This window comes from Aphis gossypii, chromosome 2, assembly GCF_020184175.1.
Source record: "Aphis gossypii isolate Hap1 chromosome 2, ASM2018417v2, whole genome shotgun sequence".
Lineage (NCBI taxonomy): Eukaryota > Metazoa > Arthropoda > Insecta > Hemiptera > Aphididae > Aphis > Aphis gossypii.
The window spans coordinates 29136221-29158004 of NC_065531.1; the positions used below are offsets into that span (position 1 = coordinate 29136221).

Below are 21784 nucleotides of genomic sequence, written 5' to 3' on the forward strand. Positions count from 1 at the left end.
ACAATAATGATAATAATAATAATAATATTGTTATCTGAATATCGCAATAAATATTAATAATAAATCTGAGTAATCGTACTTACTACATGTACATACAAGACAAGTGTAGTTTCGATTTCGAATACTCGATTATTTTGTACCTATAATTTATTATGTTTTGATGATTGGACTGATTAGAGAGAGGTAAGGTATCTTTTATAATATTTTAATTAATACAAATAAATAATATAATAAGTTTTATTTACCAAGGGATTGGATTCTCATTTGTTGTTGTAATGTCTCTCGCCAAAATGGTTTGCATTTTCGGTCATTGACGAAGTAATAGAGTTGGTTTACGGCGTTGGTTGCTTTGTGTCTGTTGGAGTTTAGCCCACATTAAAGAAAACATGGCCATGTAAATATGACTGAAATCACCATACCTAAATACGGGCTGGTACAGGACGTTAAGCCACACTATGTGTATACGATCAAGGTTTTATCTGACGGTTACCAAGAGTGCGTGGAAAGACGGTATAGTGCTTTTCACGCATTTCATAGGGAGGTATATGACTCGACTCAACATGATCCATTGTTATAATATTATTACATTGGTTTTATTGTTTGTTGTACAGTTGAGGAAATCTATATCCACACCGCCATTTCCATCAAAACGCATACGATGCTCGCAGCCAAAAGTTCTCGAACAAAGAAGAGCTGGTTTGGAGAGATATTTACAGACAGTTTTCAAAATTGAAGGTGGATATAAACAGGTCATGGAATTCCTCGGGTTAAAGTATCAGCCAAGGTACGCTTTTTAACTTTACTACCATGTCCAAGGAACATAAACATCTATATAATAATATTTTTACTGTGATTTACCACATAAAATTTTATTGTTTAGCCATAAAATAGATGTCAAGTATCAGCGCCCAGTGTTTCATATGATAAATGAACATATTCCATCTAAAAACAGACATGAAAAACGTTTATGTTTACCAGACATAATCACAGATGGTGTCCTTAAAGCTTTATATGGTTAGTATTTAACAGGTTGACCGCCATGAGTCTCTTTTAGGGTTCTCACTGGTCTGTCCCCCTGACGCCACAATATTTTTAATGGGTTTACTCAAATTTTATTTGAACAAAAAAATGATTGGATTCTGCTTAAACTTGATATATGGGTTCAGTATTGCTTATATAACTTATCTACAGTTATTTTGGATAAATTCTAGCTGAGATCCTTAATAGAGTCTCATGGCGCTGATGAGTAATTCGTAATAAAAATTAATGATTGTTCCTAACATATTGAGACACTAAATAGGTTCTCAAAATATTAATTGTAATAATAACTTGTCATTCCACTACATTTAGTAAGTATGTTATTTAGGATATATCTGTTTAGGAACATGAGGTTTATATGGTTAAAAATGTACCAAACTATTTTTCAAAAAATCATACCTTAGTAGTAAAACCTTTAATAGTACCTTTAATAGTAATTAAAATAATAGTTAGTAATAAAATGTATAATTATTATACCAATGACATAATAAAAATTTAAAAAGTAACATTTTCTTATTTTACATAACAGGTATCACAGTAAAATAATTAGTATCACATTTTATTTTCTTATAAATATTAAATAAACAACTGAAAAAAGTAACTTATACCTTATGTATACTGCTTGGTGTACAAGTAATTAAAATAATAGTTAGTAACAAAATGTATAATTATTATACCAATAACATAATAAAAATTTAAAATTTAAAAAGTAACATTTTCTTATTTTACATAACAGGTATCACAGTAAAATAATTAGTATCACATTTTATTTTCTTATAAATATTAAATAAACAATTGAAAAAAGTAACTTATACCTTATGTATACTGCATTGTGTACAAGTAATTAAAATAATAGTTAGTAATAAAATGTATAATTATTATACCAATAACATAATAAAAATTTAAAATTTAAAAAGTAACATTTTCTTATTTTACATAACAGGTATCACAGTAAAATAATTAGTATCACATTTTATTTTCTTATAAATATTAAATAAACAATTGAAAAAAGTAACTTATACCTTATGTATACTGCATTGTGTACAAGTAATTAAAATAATAGTTAGTAATAAAATGTATAATTATTATACCAATAACATAATAAAAATTTAAAATTTAAAAAGTAACATTTTCTTATTTTACATAATAGGTATCACAGTATAATAATAATTAGTATCACATTTAATTTTCTTATAAATATTAAATAAACAACTGAAAAAATTACTTATACCTTAATTATACTGCATGGTGTAAAGGTAATTAACTACTTTGATACTTTGTGATCTTCAAAAAAACACTCAAAACAAATTTTTTGGTCACATGCCTCACATTTTGTACTTGTTTTTTTGGAGTATTTTTGGGAATATGTTCTTCCTTTTTCTTTTACCATTTTTTTATAGCATTTATTGCATCTACCTTTGATTGTTTTCACTAGTTTATGTTTAATTTGGTTAATAGATTCAATAGGTTCAACATCTTTTGTGATAAGATTTTCTACTAACATTGTACGAAATTCAGTAATTGATATTTTATTATCTGTCACTTGAGTAAACAAAACATGTGCATTGACAACTGCAATATTTAAAAGAGCATCTAGTACTACTTTTCTGTACCACTTTACACAACGACGCAATGGATTTGAATACGAACTCATTTGATCAGATAAATCTATTGGAGATTTACCTTCATTATAATCCATTACAACTCTTGGTTTCATAATGGTTTTACCTCGAACAGACAACTTCACCATTTCACTGTCATGTTTGGATGAGATCATACATAATTCTCTTTTATCACGCCATTTTAAAACTAAAATATTTGATGAACTCCTCATAGATGAAATTTCATCTTTTTTTAATTTTTTTGTTGTCACTTCTTTAGGATTTGATTTTCTGTTGGTTCTTAAAGTACCTACTAAATGTGTTTGTTGTCTATTTAAAAGTTCGGCAAGTTCAACACTAGTGTACCAGTTGTCAACCACAAGTGTTCGACCACAATTTAGAAATGGTTCTGATAGTTCTTGGACAATTTTGGAACCAACATTAAAATCAGGATTGGCTTCCTTTCCACAATACACCTTTACAGCTAGTGTATAGCAGGGATGGATGCATAATTTAAATAGCTTGATTCCGAATTTGTTTCTTTTATTTTTGATATATTGTTTAAACGACAATCTACCCATGAACTTTATTAAAGACTCATCAATACAAAATGATTCACCAGGTTTCATACACATATTTGAATTGATCATTATGTCATCTAATATAGTTCCCAGTTTATATAAGCGATTAGTTTTATCAATCTGAGAGTTGTCAGAAAAATGAATCATCTGTAGTAATATTTCAAATCGATTCCTACTCATGATGGTTCCAAATTTAGTATTAAATATTTTTGAATTGCTCCAATATAATTCATATGTTGGCAATTGAACTATACCTGTCCACATGAGGAGTCCAAAAAATTGTTTTAATTCAATAACATTTGTGTCTTTCCATTTATTAAGACGAGAGTGAGGTGATATGTTTTTACCACTAATTTGCTGGGACGCATATCTATTAGTTTCTACAACTATTTTACTAAGAATTCTATCATCTACTATTAGCTGATAAAAATCAAGCGGTGACCCATCAATCATGGTATCAAATAAGTCTGGATTAATACCTGTTATTTCATTATTAGGATTGAATATAAAATTGTTCATAACTTTGTCGTCGACTCGCCACTGACGATTTGGTTCAGATACTGGGTTTTTTGGTCTTCCACGTGGTTTATGTGTGACAATGATATCGTCTTCTGAGTCACTAATATGAGAAACCTCTATATACAAAATATACAATAAATATAGAATAGTATAATATGTTGTGTATAGAATTAGTTTTAATTTACCAGAGTCATAAACATTATTTTCTTCAACATCCATATAAACTGCCAGAGGGTCAGCTAAATAATAAAATAATAAATAACTCAGTTCAACTGTTGTACAATTCAAGTATTATAAATTATTACCATTGTGATTACTACGGTTACTAGTTTCTGGAAATAAGCATCGATTTGTTTTGATTTCATCAGTTTCTGAATCATTTTCATCTAAGTGTAATATAATATGAAAATATGGATACTAAAAAAATCATTGTATGTTGTAAATAATAATGTAAAGGCACTTACTAGTCAAATTATTATTGTGGGATAACTCCCAAGTAGGATCGTCATCTGAGTCATCAGGATATTCCTCAAAATCAGAATCAATTAAATCACTTATCTCTTGTGAATTCATTTATAAATTATTTGAAAACTAAGTACAGTAAGACAGTACATCAAAAATAAATAGAGTAAAACAGTAAAGCAAAAAATTTTTTAAAATAAACGTTATCGTATCATAAATTAAATTTTTATCGTATTATCAAGTTCTATATTATCAGTAGCGGTAGATATCATATTATACAAAATAAAAACCAGAAATATAAAACCACAAACATGGTCAAATACATTGTACAACCATGACCAGAAAACTTAATTGTTATCAATAAATTTAAAATGAACAAATAAAGATAAACGTTTGCTACAAAGACCAAATTAATGTGGTCACACTGTAGAATCCGATTCTGCAATCAAAACTATGTTAATTGAGACTCTTTTCAGAGTATCAGCATTTATTTCTAACTGATCATTAAGATCCCAAAAAGAGTCTCAAACACGATTTTCAGTAATATAGGTGAGACCCCAAATCGAGTCTCATGGCGTTGTTGAGTTATTTTAAAAAAAACCCGTGGCGGTCAACCTGTTAACTATTGAGAAATAGTGATATATTTAGGTACACCTTTTGTACCTAGATTTTTTTTATTATTTATATAGATAAACATTTGAAATCAAACTTATTTTTAGTAATTTTATTATATTTTACTCATGTAACATTGTTTATTTTAGAAAAACAATGACCATAATTATTATTTTAATATAATACCTACACAAATAATAAATATATTATATTATAACAATTTTCTAGCTTTATCTATAATCCTCATAAACTCTGTAAGATTCACTTGTCCATCTCCATCTTCATCTGCAGCGTTTAACATATTAATGATTTCTTCATCAGATACTCGTTCCCCTAGTATTTCGGCAACATTCTTTAAATTGTTAAAATCTATTTTGCCTGTATCATCCTCATCAATTAATTGAAAAGCTTTGATCATATCAGTCTTAACATCTCTTTTAGGTAATACTTTACGCATTTCTTCTATGAAAACTTTCTTTTTTATGAAACCTTTTTGATCTTTTTCCATTCTAGATAATAATTGTATATACCGATCTCGGGGCAGTTCCAACCCCAATGCCTTTATTGCAAATTTAAAATCTCTTGTACTAATTGCCATTTGCCTATTTGTATCCATTAAATCAAATGCCTCATTGATTTCAATATCCTTAAAAGAATAATAGAACAAATTTATTTTAATAAATATTAATAGCATTTAGATTTTTATAAACCTGGTTATCCATAACTCTTTTAGTTCCCTATTTGTTTTTCAGTTTTAATTAATCGTCTTTAGGTAATATAATTATTTATAACAACTGATATTAAAGCATTTTAAAATTTCAAAATATGTAGGTATATTTAAACATTAAACTAATTATTTACTTTAATATTTATATTCTCTATGGTAACAATAATCTTTTAATATCTTATAACTAAAATTAAATGTATAATGTGTATTAAGAAAATATCACTATTCACATTTGAAAAATACAAACCTAAAATATGTATTATAAATTAATTCATACAATTGTAAAAATCATATAGTTGAATTATAATATAGATTTTAAAACCCTTTTGTCGGACCTAATATTGATTTTGTCCAATTAACCGATAATGGTAAGCCTTTACCAGCTTACCTTTTTAAAAATAATCATTTTTGTAATGTTGAGCATAATTAATATATTTTTAAACATTTCAAAATATTCCAAATGTAGTATAATTTTAAATCAGTTATAAGTATAGTTGAAATACATTTCTGTTTATTCATTCATACTATTTATTGACAATTATATTTTACTTATCAATTACCTTTGAACATAGCAGCATTCAACTTCCGTAACATATTATTGATACTAAGCTAGTACATAAGTATTTTGTGTATGATATTGGTAAGTAAATCATATAAACTACAATTTATAAAAGTCTAATTCAGCTAATATAAAATAAAATAAAATAAATATAATTTACTCAATTATCAAATGCAATCTTTAAGTTTAAATAGTTTGATAATTACACTAAGTGTATGATCAATGTTCACTCACCTTGTTAAACATTATGTTTCATGTTTTGTGTATGGATGTACAAGAACATACCTACTACCTACCCTCGTATTTTAGTGTTATGTATAATGTGTTTAATATTTACAAGTTGATTGGATTGGAACCCATAAGTGATTTAAATATACATTCTCCCATTTATTATCGGCTTCCAATATTGAAAAATATCCATGGGTCCCAGCTAATGCCGGATATCCGGTCGGGCAATACTAACATTGAAGGTAAGTACAGATGATTAAATTTAAAAGAAAATTTAAAATTAACATTATTTAGTATGATAAAAATGTATAGAATACATTTTTGATAACCAAGATTACTAAACAATTACTTTAATAATATTAATACTTAAAGAAATGTTTGTAATTTTTTTTGTTGTTCCAGAGGTATTTTAATTAGTAACCTTTTTGGCTTAATAATTATAATAAAATTGCACTTATTTCTGGCTAAACAATACAATACTATTTTATAGATAATATAAAAATGTATTAAATCAGTAACTCTTTAATGGAAGCTTCTATACTGTTACAGCAAAATTAGCACACGGTTAGGTTAGGTAGGTATAGTATTGTACTATAAAATCGATACACTTGTGAATATAAAATATAAATATAGGTAATTCTTAAATTATTTGTCTATTTGAGTCGAACCAATAATTATTATTTATATTATTAAATTAGTATATAATATTAGTTATTATATATACCTATTTAGGTACATTTTTTTTATGAAATATAAATCACACTTTTCCGTGGATATGCAAACCTTGTTTTAACAATTCGCAAGACATTAACTACCTCTCAAAATCAACATTTTATGGAACTGCCAGAGAAAATATTTCCAACCTTAGCCTAGTAAAAAAATGAATAAATTTTCGAAAAATTGTTTTATGATTAATGATTATACATTTATACGTAATGTACGTGATTGATGCCATTGAAATTCGAAACTAAATTTTGAAGTTCCTATGGAAATTCTTCTCTTGTGAAAAATTCATGAAAACTGCCAACAAGTATTATGAGATACAGTATAAAATATAAATAATCTTTTTCGATATTTTCTTTTGCCATTATGAAGCATGCTTTCTTCTTTAATATGCAAATTTATTTTTGCAAACCATCAAATTCAATTACAGACATTATCAGTATTAATTATTATATAATGTCAATCCAATAATCATAGTAATGTTATTAAACGTATATAAATATATAACCGTAAATACAATTTTTGAGTTCATTGAGATTGAGATAGCTCTTTTCGTATCCTATTCTTTATGATCCAGTTATAACGAAATAAAATAATAATTGAAGTTCTAGTAATTAGTATAAATTAATTCAGTATTTTTGCTTCGTACATTGCAAAGTAATTTCAAAAGCAATTTTATCTGAAGTACTAAATTTAAATATTTCATTTTAAATGAAATACCTGTATTATATATATTTAATGTATATTAAAATGTTGTTCAAAATCATCATGATGTTCTTAAAAAGTTGTATTTACTTCAATTATTAAAGATTTAAAAATAGATTTATTTTTTGTCTTCTTAGTTATTTTTTTTATTTATTTTACTTAGCTTAAACGTGTCTTATTTTACATACCTACAAAAACTATGTATCTCAAGTATTACGTCGAAAGTTTTGCCATCCGATTTATATTTTTATCTATTAAATTTTCTAAGAATTGATGTTTTTAATGAATTACAATAACATGAATGTTTTTTATAGAAATTTTATTTTTCACAATATAGCTATAGGGAAAATTATAATGATATTTACTTAGAAACGTATAATAATGTTACAGTTGTTACACTGTATTATTTAATCGAAAGGTGTTTAATGATCCATGTATGATATTATCAGAGATTCATTTCACTTGACGTCTTTATCTTGTCTGTTGTATGCTTGTTTGTTGACTGAGAGCGTATGGATTTACAGAACATAATATCGTCATTTGTCGTAGATGTCGATAGTAAATTTTATACACTAGGCATAAAGGAGGGTGTAATATATAATAATAGTATAATATAATATAATTAATAGAGCAAGAACTTTCATTCACTAAAAAATCATCAAATATGCACTTTTGCATCAAAAAATTAAAAATATGCAGTTAAATAATATACCTTCAAAAAAAAAAATAAATAATACACTAAAATTTATAGCTCTGAACATTACCTATATTTTTTTATAAATATTTAATTTATATAATTTTTTATTATCTTTATTATTTTAAGTTTTAACTAAATTTGATATCACTTTATTGTAATCTAATCTACAGATTCACAACTAAGATAAAATGAGAAATTGTATAGAAACAGTTAAATATAATAATTTAATAATTTGTGTACTTGATCATGAAAAAAATTCACCGAAGTACATGATTTTCGAAAAACCTTCAAAATATGCACTACAAACTTAAAATATGGTCTTATAATCAAAAAATATGCCCTTTAAACCAAAATATGCAAAAATATGCACTAAAAAATTCGAGCTTTTGGTCACAAATATTGTTAAATGTATTGTGTACTTACTCTGCATACGAAAATGTTAACCAGAAAAAATATGCGAATGTGAGCAAGTCCTTGCTTTAAAAATTAATTATACACCCGTAATCAATTTTCTGTATTCAAAGAACAACTATAATCTTCTGAAGAAGTTGCTACAACTGACCAATCCGTGTCATTAAGGAAAGCTTCCATTGTAATTTCACAAACAGGTGATCATAGGACATATGTACTTGAGATGAAATTGTAAGGCAGAGTGTGTATCGAAGAAGTTTAATTGTAGATTATCAGGACTTTTATGTAACAAAATTTTATTAATTTTTTTTCATAAAATATCAACATTCACCAAAAATAGATAGTGCATAATGTCAATATTCACCAGTGAATATTCTACATCTAAAAAGAAATTTACATTCACCAGACATTTTTGTGAATGTGATATTTGCCTAAACAATTTTTTATATATTTACATAAAATTATATTATACTTATATGATTCATTTTTATAGTATTTTTGGCATTTCATATATTAACAAATTAAATCGAATGAAAATTACGCGTACTCGAATCACATCAAAACGATTAATGTATGATTTACGAAACTTACGTAATAATAACAGATTACTACCCCGACTAACCCTGCTGTCCTCAACGGTCTCAGATAAGATAAAAAAAAACGACTTTGTCAAATTACATGGACTTTAAAATATATAACTATAAATACGTTATTTTAATTAAAATAAGAAAAATATTACATTTAAAAACATTATTATGCATTTAAAAACCGCGCGTATATTATATGCAATAAAAAAACCGTAAAATACAGAAATATGTAATACACATCAAAAAATGACCAAATATGCAAAATAAAACTTTATATTTCAGATCTATTGACTCTAATTCAAATTTGTAGCTTACCTAGCTATTTTTTGGACTGTTAAGAAAACACATACAAATGCATATAAATCCGGGATCTTTCATAAAATATTATTAAATTATAATTTTTACACTTATTTTTATAGACAGTAATGACATTTTAGTTGTAGACTAATATTCATGATTATTTATTCCCACGTAACTTTGATAGTATATTATCTATGGCCTATTTAAAATAGAATGAAGTTTGATAAATAATTATATAAAATTTACACTTTTATGTCGACCACTGACTATGATACGTCATATTAGTTTGTAATTATATTTAATTATTTTCAAAATATATTACATAAAAGCTTTATAGTAATTTATTTTTATATGAAAAAAAAGTGTTTTTATTTTTAAATAAATACTAGTTATTTAGCAATATTTATTTATACAACAAATATTTTTTTTTGCGACTTGGAAAGGTCAATCCTTTATCACTGCAGTTTTGGTAAGAAATTGACTTATTAAATCAATATGTAATTAATTGTCTACAATTGCCCATTAATAACCATTCTATTTCGTACACTTGAAATAAGATAAACATATGTAATTATACTACTGTTAATTATTAAAATGTATTTATTCAGATTTCAGATATACCTAATTTTAAACGAATTTATTTGACTTATTTCTCTTGCAAAATTATTACATAATAACCACACAATTCTATTTGATTGGACACTACGAGTTTATTATGTAGAATATAGATTGTAAATGATTATAACCTTATTATAATTTTAAGTATAGAAACGACCCTAGCTGTTATTTTTGTTAATTATATTATGTTAACGATTTTATTATTTAGATTTTATACAGAATAATATCATATTTTACATAATAATTAGAAGTCTTTATTTATTAACCACATTTATTCAATTATTTTTGTTGGGTTAAACTTAATTATAATTAAATGACTACATATTTTAATTGAATAATTGTTCATAAACATTTTATGATTTTGAAAAATATAGCGACTGAAACGGGTTTTTTAATTAAAAGTACATTGTCTATACAGTTAAATCAAAGAAACTCACACAATTATATAAAACCGATTTCATATATATATATCAATTGTCATACTTTTATTTATATATGAAATATATGAAATTATTTTTAGTTATTTATTTGCTTTGAATATTTTGAAGAAGAAAATATCTTAAAGGAATCTATCATTAAATAATTGTTATATAGATGAATAATATCTTGGAACATACATTATTTGGTTGGAATCATGGCTAATTATTTCAGAAAGCTAAACAGGAATAAAAATTATGTGAACCACTATTCTTTAAACGGACTACTTGTACTGGTATATACAATGGTAAATACAAATATAAATTGATAAATATAATTTAGAAACAAAAAAAATATTTTAATTTTTATTAAAATGCATATCAAAATATTATTTGTTCAAAAATATTTAAATAATTTAGATAAAATAATTTCAAATTTCAAATGAATATTAGAAAGTATAACTCGTTAATTTAATATATTCTTAATATATTTCAGTGGTAAATATTTAAAAATTTGTTACTTACTTATATAGAATGATTTGGAATTAAAATTTACACAAAAGAAAAATTAATGGACAAGCTACGAAAAGTTTAAAATTATATAAATAAAATATCTATATGTATATAAATGTGATAAATATAATAATAAAAGGAAAATAGTACTATAATGCTACACACTTAAAATGTAAATCAAAAATAATAAATGGTTTTTTTCTATTAGACTTTGATGTTTGAAACACATAGTAGCTCATTGGAAACGGAGTCAAATAATACCAGTTGTTCAAATGAAATGACGTGTAATAAATGTACTGTCAACGCTCAGTGTTCATGGTTTCTAGCTCAACAAAAGTGTGAAGAAAATATTTTTAAAAATGTTTCAACTTTAATAGCCTCTAAGATAGAGGAATGTCCACAGTTTAAAGTTAATAAAAAATATGAATTTAATAATCTTTTTATTGATTTGAAATATATTATTAAGGTATCAAACGATTTAGTAGGTTTCATGAATTATCTTCGGATCAGTTTGGTCCATGTCCGAAGATCATTAATGAACAATGAAACAATTATGATTGATAGAACAAATGATGATGATTTACTTAAATTTTCAATACGTACGTACAAAAAATTCTTAAATAAACCGTCGATCACTGAATTTATTTTTATTGAGTTCAATAATGTCATGCTACGGTTCGATAACGTCGTTGATCATTATGCTACAATTTATAATAGATATGATAATGTATGTATCGACGGGAATCTCAAATTCTGTAAGACTTGTGCATGGAATTACAATGGATACTTTAACTATTTGAAATGGTGTTCACGCAATAACATCTGTGAGGGTCGAAATCAGCAGTATCTGAAACATAAAACCCAATTTGACCTATTTAAATTGACGAATAATGAAGCTTATGTGACGAACAACTGTCCCGAATTCAACGTGACAGCGGTCAATCCGCTGTCTGGACCGGACACTGGCGGGACGGCCTTAACGATCACCGTTAAAAACAACTGGATACTTTTAGAGAATCAAACGATAACGGTAAAGGTGGCAGGAACGGCGTGCACGAACCTCAGGGTGTTAAGATTCAATACGATCATCACTTGCACCACGTCACCATGGGTGAATACCCCGGAAGGAACACCGGCCCTAGGTCCGATCCTGGTCAAGTACTGGTCAGACAAAGGTGCAACAATAACGATCGAATCGTCTCAAAGATTTCAGTTTATCGCCCTTCCTACTTGTGGTGCCCCCAGTCCAGCACTGGACGCGGACCAACAACTTAGAGGCTTAGAATCTGGAGACACCATCGTGCCGGTACGCGGTGTTCATTTCGTCAAACCATGTGTTGCATCGTCCGCCCGACTATTTGTCGTGCTGCCAAACGGTACCATGCAGTTTGCGTCTAGTTATTGTGATATACCGGTAAACGACACTTACATGGTGTGTCGATCACCGAGGGTTGAGAGACGTGTCTTGGAAGACGGGGACTCGTCAGTTGAAGGGCTGATGCTAAATTTCGGGCTAAATATGATGAACTTCATCGGGAATCAGTCGCTCTCCGTGGGAGGGCCGTCGCACGGTTTTCACGTGCTCTTCGATCCGATGCTATTGGATTTTGATGTAATAAACAGTACTGGTTCAGTAATATTCTATGGTCGCTACTTGAATCACTTGCAGTCCGACGTCATCCTGATACAGCTTCCGAATTCATCGGCAACGGATTGCGAATCCGCACCACATTGCGAAGTCGTGGTCGGTTGCAAAAATGTGACGTTTTCACAGCAACATATCACATGTGAGCCGAACGTGACTATCGTTTCAGCTGCCACCTCGTTGGCCAAGATGTCGGTCACGATCAGCGATTCATTATCGTACACCGTGCTCAATAGATCACCACCCCCCGATAGTCCCAATTTTTCTGGTCCCAATCAACTTTTCACACTTTCCGGCTGGTTCCAAGCGATCATCGCCTTGTTCACGTCGTCTTTGATTGTTTGTACGTTGGTTTGTTGTCTAAAAACCAAAAACAGGTACGACTTGACGAAAACCGTTGGCTACCCACTGGTGGCTTCTATGTATGACACACATACACGTTAGGGTCTAATGATTAAGCTGTAGTTTTAAACCGTTAATTTATCAACAGTGTATTTACGCTGGCTGTTATTATCTGAACATAATTTATTGCAAAATAATATGTGTTTTTTCTCCAATTATTCCCAAAAATGAACTTATTAGATATCGTAATTTTTAGAATACGAGTATTACAAATAATTATATTTTGTTCAATATTTTGATGATGCAATAATAAAAGTACCAATAATGATAATTTGTTTACTGTGTTCTATTATTTATAGCTCGAATTCACCAAAGAAATGTTGAATTAAATATGTTCTTACTCATTTAGGAATTGAAAAAAAAACAGTTAAAAAAAACTATTCAGAGATTACTATTTGTGGGAATGAACATTTCTAAAAGAACCACGTTAAAGGTTTAAAAAACAATATAATAAAATCGATTTTTTTTAAATATTTTTAAAAGATATTTATTCAAACAGTGCTAAAATATTTTTAATGTGATTAATTCCAAGTATATGAAAAGTATATGAATTATGACTGTTTAAGTTAAGTATACGTATATGGTATACATATATATATATAATAATGTATATACTATTATATGAGTATTATACCTTTGTTTATGTTTATTTATGTATAATGATATTGACGACAGCAAATAGTGATTACTAATTTTGAACACCGATCAATGTGATACTTCAAGCAGCTACGATACGGCATTTAGTAAGTATTTGCATTTGTTATTATTTAATTAAAAAAATAATACACAAAAGCAAGTAACAACTAATAATTTAAGTTACTCATCTAAAGATAATTTTATTAATCTACTCCAAGGCTGTAGCTATTATATATTTTAAATTCAATGAATCTTCCTGGATATTGATCACTACAAGTCTACGTTATAATAAAAATATATTCAAACCATTTTGTTTTACATTTAAATGTTATAATAAATACAGCATACAATGTAATAATAATATTTAAACAGCTATAATTCTTTCAATTTATAAATCATATATTTAATATTACAATTATGTCAATATTGTATATTGCATTTTTTTTTCATTTTTTGAATAGTTGATTATTTTATAAATTACGCAGTGACTATATTTTAAAAAGAGACTAAACTAGCATCTCAACATAAATATAAAACTGAATATATTAATTTTTTTAGTAATATTACATTTTGAAAAATAATATTTTGAAGTATGTGTATGTCAAAGCAACAAAAAAAGTGTTAATTGATGGTAGAGTAAGGATCGGTAACCTTTTTGGTGTCAAGGGTCAAAAAATATAAAAAAAATTCACGGGCCATACATCTTATTTTATTTACAGTTTATTTTTTTTTATCAACTAACACAATGTGGTATTCTATATTTTTATACTAAAATTATAAATTGTAATCATGGGCCGCATAAAATGGGCCTTATACGGCCTATGGGCCAAGGTTTTATTCATTATTGTAAATAGACAGTTTGTTAAGGAGTTTAATATAGGCATTATTATAACTGCATGTATTGAGATCTTGTAAATTTGTGCATAGTAAGTTAACATAAGTATCTATGAGTGTGTAACAATAGTGTAAGAAAATAATGAAGCGATCCTACACACGTACATAGATAGTAATCATCTGCGTCGTCGGCCCATACTTGAACGATATAAAAAATAATATATTCATTTGCACGTACTTTTTGTCAATATCACCAATGGACCTAATGATCTGATAAGACTTTTAAAAGTTAGGTAATATAAATTCAAATATATATACTTTGGATCGATTAAGCCAAATTTTAAATTTTTTTCATTTAAATTTCGAATAATCATTAATCACCATTTACATTTTATGAAATTTCAATTATTCAAACTAAATTTTTAGGAGTAAGCTAGTAGGAGAATAATATTTGATAAAGTAGCCTGATCGATCTAAATTAGAAAAATGAGTATCAATTATTATCTGTTTTCAAAAATTATTCTCATGACCATACAAGTGTCATTGACAAAAAATTGATACATTTTAGTTAAAATAACTTATCATATCTAATACTCTTAATACAATTTATTATTTTAACATTTATTTTTAACAAAATTCGCAATACTAAATACTTGATATTAATATTTTAAGTAAAATTTGATATTTGATACTTATTACTCGATAATATTTAATACATTGAATATACTAAGTCACGGCTATTTTAAAACTTATAAACAGGTATAGGTAAATAATCATTTTTTTATCAATAATTATTATAATAATAGACTTTATACTACAACACAATTAATATTTATTAGTTGTAATATACATTTTTAGATCGATATTAATAACATAATACAAAACAATATTATAAAATTATAGACTATTAAATTAATATCGTAATAGTAATAAGTAACTAATATTTTTATGATACAGATTACAGATCACGCGTAGTTGACAAGACAGTTGTTTTTGTCTAACCGTTTTTGTTAACTGTATACGAACTAAACTATTAATTAATAAATGCATTGATAAGCTAGCTGCTTTGACTATGAATGTTATGCTACGTGATTGTATTACATTTTTTTCTTTAAAAAGTATTGTATTTTCAGTGCATGTTTTACACAAAGCATTTATCTTGTGACCGAGAGCTATTCTATCACTATTTTTGTTTTTGAATTATCATTATTTTTTAAGACATACATCAATTGCGCCAATTAATTAATCAATTACTCACGGGTAAGAAAAAAAATATGGGATTCAAAAAGGTTATACATCAACTGCTCTGTACGATATTGAGGTAAGTACATAAAAGCTTATATACATTGATTGCACTGGTAATACTAAAATTGAAGAATAAACGATATCGTTTTTATATAATTATTACATAGGTATACGTTTTCAGTCTACATGCGATAAAATTACTAATAAATTAAAATTTATTTTATACGTTTGATTGTATTTAAGACTTAATAATTTAATTTAATTCAATTTTCAACAAGTATTCTTACAGTTTTCGATAGTACTTATAATGTTAACGTATACATTTGTATTATGTACTTATTGTCTATTCAATTGAAATAAAATATTTAAAAGTATTATAGTACCTATATAATATTATATTTTTCTTGGTGCAATTGATCTATTGAGTTAAAGTAGCGTAGAAAAATTGGCGCAATTGACGAATACCGATTTCTTAATTAGGTATTCAAATAAAATATAGTTAGTATTGCAATCATTGCAAGTAGTATTTATATTTGATTAACATTTCATAGTAACTTAATAAGGTATCATGAGCACATCGCTACATGTGATCGAACATAAATGTAGATATAGTTCAAACTATTGTCTAAGTGGTCCATCTTTGAAAATATTATTGAGATAACAATTTATACACTTTGATAATATTATCTATATGTGACTGTGTTTGTGCCAGTTTAAGTCTTACAAATTAAATGTATGCACGAATGATCATTCTGTGCTAATAATTTTCTATTTAAGATATTCTACATTTTTTTTTTTTAAAAAAATAATGCTTCAAAATTGGTGTATGTGGCAGTGTGTCACTTAAAAAATATTTAATCGAACTAGTGTTCAAAGTATGTAGGTAGTGATACCACAAATCAATATAGGTATGTAAAAGCCAAATATACGACCACTCATTCACCAATTGCTGTATCTCAAAAACTACAAAACATACGAACTTAAAATTTGGAATAGTGGTTACTTTAATACTTTAACTGTACAATTAAAAATGATTTTAAAAGATATTGAGTTTTAGTGGATTAACTATTAGAATTATTCCCCGCCAATTCTTATTGTTTAGTAGGTCGGTGCTGTGGCCAGTGGGTTTTCAGCTGCCTGTAACTTAATATGCTTTTTGTCCGTTGTGTAGATACGAATTGTCTAGAGGAGTTTATAGATAAAAGTTATCTTACGCATCTCGCATACATCAATAATTCTTATTATCCAAAAAAAAAAATAAAATAATAATAATAAAGAAATACACAATGGTGAAGTCAGGTAATTCAGCAAGTAATTTTACAATAGTAAAGTAATCATTTATAATAGTAATTACTATTAATGGTATTAATACAAACAAATAAACTTATATATATATATAATATACATAACAATTAATATAAATTGTGTTCATTTTATTAACTTTGTACAAGTATCACAACTAAGGCATACACAATAAAAAGTATTAGATATTAGATATACAAAAGGAATGCATTTTTAAATTCATTTTATACTTCATATTATAATTATCATAGGTACTACAATTGTGTTATCTTACAATAATATATGTACCTAGATAACGTAACTTAATATTTTGAAAAAAGTGATCGAAATTGCTTTCTTATTTGTCACTGATTATTATCAATGGCCTATCTTAGTATTGAGGCGTTTGATAATTAATAATGTACACATTTTACTCTTTTATTAAAACCGCTTACTATACGAAACACAGTGCACCGTGATTGTCAGTAATTAATGTTGAGCACAAAATTAGATTTAATTTATATTTTTTTATTTTAAAAACAGTGTTTTTTTTTTCAAAAATCACCTGGAATTGAATAAGTTGTACCTATTACAGTACTACACATATTATTACGCTTCTCTATCACAGGTTTGGAAACTAAGTGAGTTATTAAATATATAAGTAGTTACTTATCCTAACTTAACCTAATTTTTTTTAATCTCTAAATGAAAGCTGAACTGTTTACAAATGACTTGGCCCCTACGTGACATAATTTTTTTATAAAAAAAAAATACAGAGATCATCATTCTATTTGGAAAATTGGAGACCATTTTTCTTATCTCTTGGTTATTGTGTGTTCTTAGTTTCTAAGTCTCAGTGAGTGATCAAATCTCATACATGATAAAAATAATAGTCATCCTCTCTTACCAGCCATAAATAGTTTACAACCTAAAATGGAACTTTAGTTGTTGTTCTATTAGGTAACATATAAATCAAATAATCTACCTAATTATACTAATTGCTAAAGCTTTGTATATAATTCGATTTCATGTATTCATGTATCTATGTAGATTGCATAAATTTAATTTCTTATACTATTTTCGAACTTAATGATATAAATATCACTGTGACCTGATGGACTTGAATGATCCACTTATTTTGCCTATAAATAGCTACATATTCTATCCAAATATTAAATTAAATTATTTGATACATTATACTACTGTTAGAAAATATTATGTAGATCGTAATTACATGGTTATTCTGATTTTTAATTAGTTTTACATTGTATAAATGATATTAATAGAACAAAGAAACAATTATTAAATAAAGAACTATGCTAACAAATTTAAATATAGCACGAACTCTACATAATCTCTACAAAAACCATTCCAGATAATAAAGTCATCACTCTGTTGTATGTTTGTGGAATGTATGTACATTAGTGTACCTATTTATAACATAATTACATTTTAATAATAATTTTGAATTTTCAAAGAAAAAACTGGATGGAGTTTATAAGAAAATAATTGCTTGTAGATGAAAAATAACTTGAAACATATAATAATTGAACAGCATCATGGCTGATTGCAGGAAGCTTAGAAAAAATGAAAGCTATAATAACCGAAATTGTATGGATGGACTATTATTACTTATAATAGTAAGTAAAAATACAAATTGAAAATTATATTTTATAAACAAAAAAAACTTTTTTTTTTGTTATTGAAGTATTTATTTAATACTACGTATAGATTATACAAACAGTAATGTATTAGTTGAAAAAATTATAAGATTAAAATATTAAATAGTAAGCCAATCAATTAAGTAATAAAACAATTAATATTTTATTTGAGATTTAGGTATCATCATTGATCACCAACCTTGGTAAATTACGTTAACTATCAATGAAATATAGACATTTTATTTGTGTTTTTACAACATTTACCTGCATAATTGAATAATTTACTAATTTTTTTCATCAACCGTAACATTAGGTATATAACAGTATGATTTTAAAATTAAATTTTCTAATAAAAAAAAAAATGAATTACGTTTTGAATTTCATACTAATATAAATTATAATTAATAAACAGTAGGTATCTGTTATTTTATTCTTTAGATTTATTTAAAATATAAATAAAATTATTGACAATATTACTTTTAGATACTTAGCCAATGCAAAATTATTATATTTGAATATTATTAAATAATAATAACGAACATAAAATATGCAAATATAAAATAATAAATGTTTTTATTTTTAGGCTCTGATGTTTACATCACAATGTAGCACATTAAAAAGGGAGTCAAATATTACCAATTGTAACAATACATTCACATGTACTAAATGTACAATCAATGATCAATGTCAATGGTCCCTACAATTACAAAAGTGTATTTCCATTTCTAAGACTCTACTTAACTCTACGAGGTTAATAGTCTCCAATGCAGAGAAATGTCCACGGTTTTCAGTAGTTAAAAATCATTATTATAGTAATAGATTTATTTATTTGGACTTCATTGTTAAGATATCAAATGATAATTTCACATTAATGGGATCTTTTCAAAATAGTTATACGTGCACTTCATCATCAACAATCATGATGAATAATCATAATTGGAAGAAATTTGTAAATTATAGTGAAATAATATGTTCAGCAAGCGTTTCGATGCGCTACTTGAAGTACCACAATAAGCATTCCTTAACTGAATTTATTTCTATTAAATTCGATGATGACATCTTGCTGCGGTTCGATGATGTGGTCGATCACTATGCTACGTTGTATAAGCACGAATGTGATAAGAGCAAGGAGAATGAATACTGTGCTTCTTGTACATGGACTAAAGATAATGGCTACTCGTACTTCGTTAGATTGTGTTCGTTTAATAACTCCTGCGAGGGTCACAATGAATTTTACAAATCACATAACGGAAAAGGACAGTTCTGGAATTCTAATTCGTTAACAATCAAGGACGAATGTGCAGAAATAAACGTCATGAACTTCAATCCTCTATCTGGGCCGCAAGGAAGGGACATGGCTGCGACGATAACCGTAAGGAACCACATGGTATTCGCGGAGAACCGAAAGTTAACAGTGATGGTGGCGGGAGCGGATTGTATAAATCTGAAAATGTCCGGACCTGAGACAATTACTTGCACTATTTCTCCATCATTTGACTATATATGCGAAAAATTGACTGGTCCGATTCTGGTCATGTACTCGTCAAATGAAAGTAAATTAACGATCGAATCGTCACAAATATTTGAGTTTTATGTCGATAATACCTTTGGAGTTCCAATACTGTCCACTGATTGTTCACTCCGATATCCAGAGTCAGAGCACACTAAAGCGTATGACTTCAATTTTCGATCAAAATGTATCCATTATTTCGCCACGACCATGTTGCTGATTTTATTTTGCTTATTAATTATTCATCTTATTGGTTATCTTCGAATGTATCAGTATAATGCGCTGAATACCGGCAATGCCTGATGATGACCGTTGCATAGTTAGACATATAGACAGGGATTGGCAAAATTCGCAATACTAAATACTTGATATTAATATTTTAAGTAAAATTTGATATTTGATACTTATTACTCGATAATATTTAATACATTGAATAAACTAAGTCACGGGTATTTTAAAACTTATAAATAGGTACAGGTAAATGATAATTTATTTTTATTATTAATAATTATTATAATAATAGACTTTACAGTTTATACTACAACACAATTAATATTTATTCGTTGTAATATACATTTTTAGATCGATATTATTAATATAGTACAAAACAATATAAAATTATAGACTTTTAAATTTATATCGTAATAATAATAAGTAAGTAATATTTTTATGATACAGATTACAGACCACACTACTGTAGTTGACAAGTCAGTTATTTTTGTCTAACAATCTTTGTTATCTATATTATAATATACTATACTACTACCTATATTATATTATACTATATTAATATAATATATTGTAGAATTAAATTCATTAGTCACTAATGAACCTGTCGCACTTGAGGGCTGGGGCACTGCGAGCACTTCCTAAGGGCACCGCGGTCTATGGCTCATAATAAATAATTTAAAATTTATAGAATTTTTTTTTTTGTTCGGTCTTCATGGTATTCACAGCAAGGCATCGTGTCTGAATTTTATCCTACAAAAGACACCGCAAAAAAAAAGTTTGGGAACCGCTACATTAGTGAATAATTCAAAATTTGAGCTGAGAAATCAATCTTTTACAGTAAACTAAATATAATTTATATTTATAAAGAATTTATTGTCCTAGTTTAATAGGTACTTTAAATGTTATTTGATGTGAATATTTTTCCGACTTGGGAATGTATCTACTTTTTTAACTTCACTTATCTCCTTCACTTTCTCAGCTTACCGTTGTTATTGTTGTTTTCGAAATAGAATAAATTGTACATTAATCATCCACATATATT

At 26.8% G+C, this 21784-nt stretch overlaps 4 protein-coding genes across 7 annotated transcripts; 3 read left to right on the forward strand and 1 right to left on the reverse strand.

Annotated features, from left to right (window-relative positions):
• Positions 1-33: 33 nt before the first annotated feature.
• LOC114119903 (sorting nexin-24-like) lies at positions 34-5033 on the forward strand. 2 transcript variants are annotated; one of them, XM_050199692.1, is made up of 5 exons: positions 34-183; positions 250-541; positions 612-784; positions 881-1022; positions 4820-5033. In XM_050199692.1, exons 2-4 carry the CDS (start codon positions 401-403, stop codon positions 1017-1019), a joined length of 453 nt encoding a protein of 150 aa, XP_050055649.1. In that variant the 5' UTR covers positions 34-183; positions 250-400; the 3' UTR covers positions 1020-1022; positions 4820-5033. The 2 variants fall into 2 exon arrangements, with proteins under 2 accessions (XP_050055649.1, XP_050055648.1); XM_050199691.1 differs by having other exon boundaries at positions 881-5033.
• Positions 4911-5654, reverse strand: LOC114119913 (uncharacterized). Its single transcript, XM_027981651.2, has 2 exons — positions 5524-5654; positions 4911-5459 (listed from the first exon to the last, which is right to left on the reverse strand). The coding sequence occupies exons 1-2, from the start codon at positions 5533-5535 to the stop codon at positions 5025-5027; spliced, it is 447 nt and encodes a 148-aa protein (XP_027837452.1). The 5' UTR covers positions 5536-5654; the 3' UTR covers positions 4911-5024.
• A 127-nt stretch (positions 5655-5781) lies between these two features.
• On the forward strand, positions 5782-13615 carry LOC114119912 (uncharacterized). 2 transcript variants are annotated; one of them, XM_027981650.2, is made up of 3 exons: positions 5782-6569; positions 10963-11092; positions 11506-13615. In XM_027981650.2, exons 2-3 carry the CDS (start codon positions 11003-11005, stop codon positions 13384-13386), a joined length of 1971 nt encoding a protein of 656 aa, XP_027837451.2. In that variant the 5' UTR covers positions 5782-6569; positions 10963-11002; the 3' UTR covers positions 13387-13615. The 2 variants fall into 2 exon arrangements, with proteins under 2 accessions (XP_027837451.2, XP_027837450.2); XM_027981649.2 differs by lacking the exon at positions 5782-6569 and adding an exon at positions 8530-10219.
• A 4163-nt stretch (positions 13616-17778) lies between these two features.
• LOC114119900 (uncharacterized) lies at positions 17779-21611 on the forward strand. Of its 2 annotated transcripts, XM_027981635.2 has the most exons (3): positions 17779-17981; positions 18860-18980; positions 19585-21611. In XM_027981635.2, exons 2-3 carry the CDS (start codon positions 18900-18902, stop codon positions 20812-20814), a joined length of 1311 nt encoding a protein of 436 aa, XP_027837436.1. In that variant the 5' UTR covers positions 17779-17981; positions 18860-18899; the 3' UTR covers positions 20815-21611. The 2 variants fall into 2 exon arrangements, with proteins under 2 accessions (XP_027837436.1, XP_050057766.1); XM_050201809.1 differs by lacking the exon at positions 17779-17981 and having other exon boundaries at positions 18548-18980.
• Positions 21612-21784: the final 173 nt, after the last annotated feature.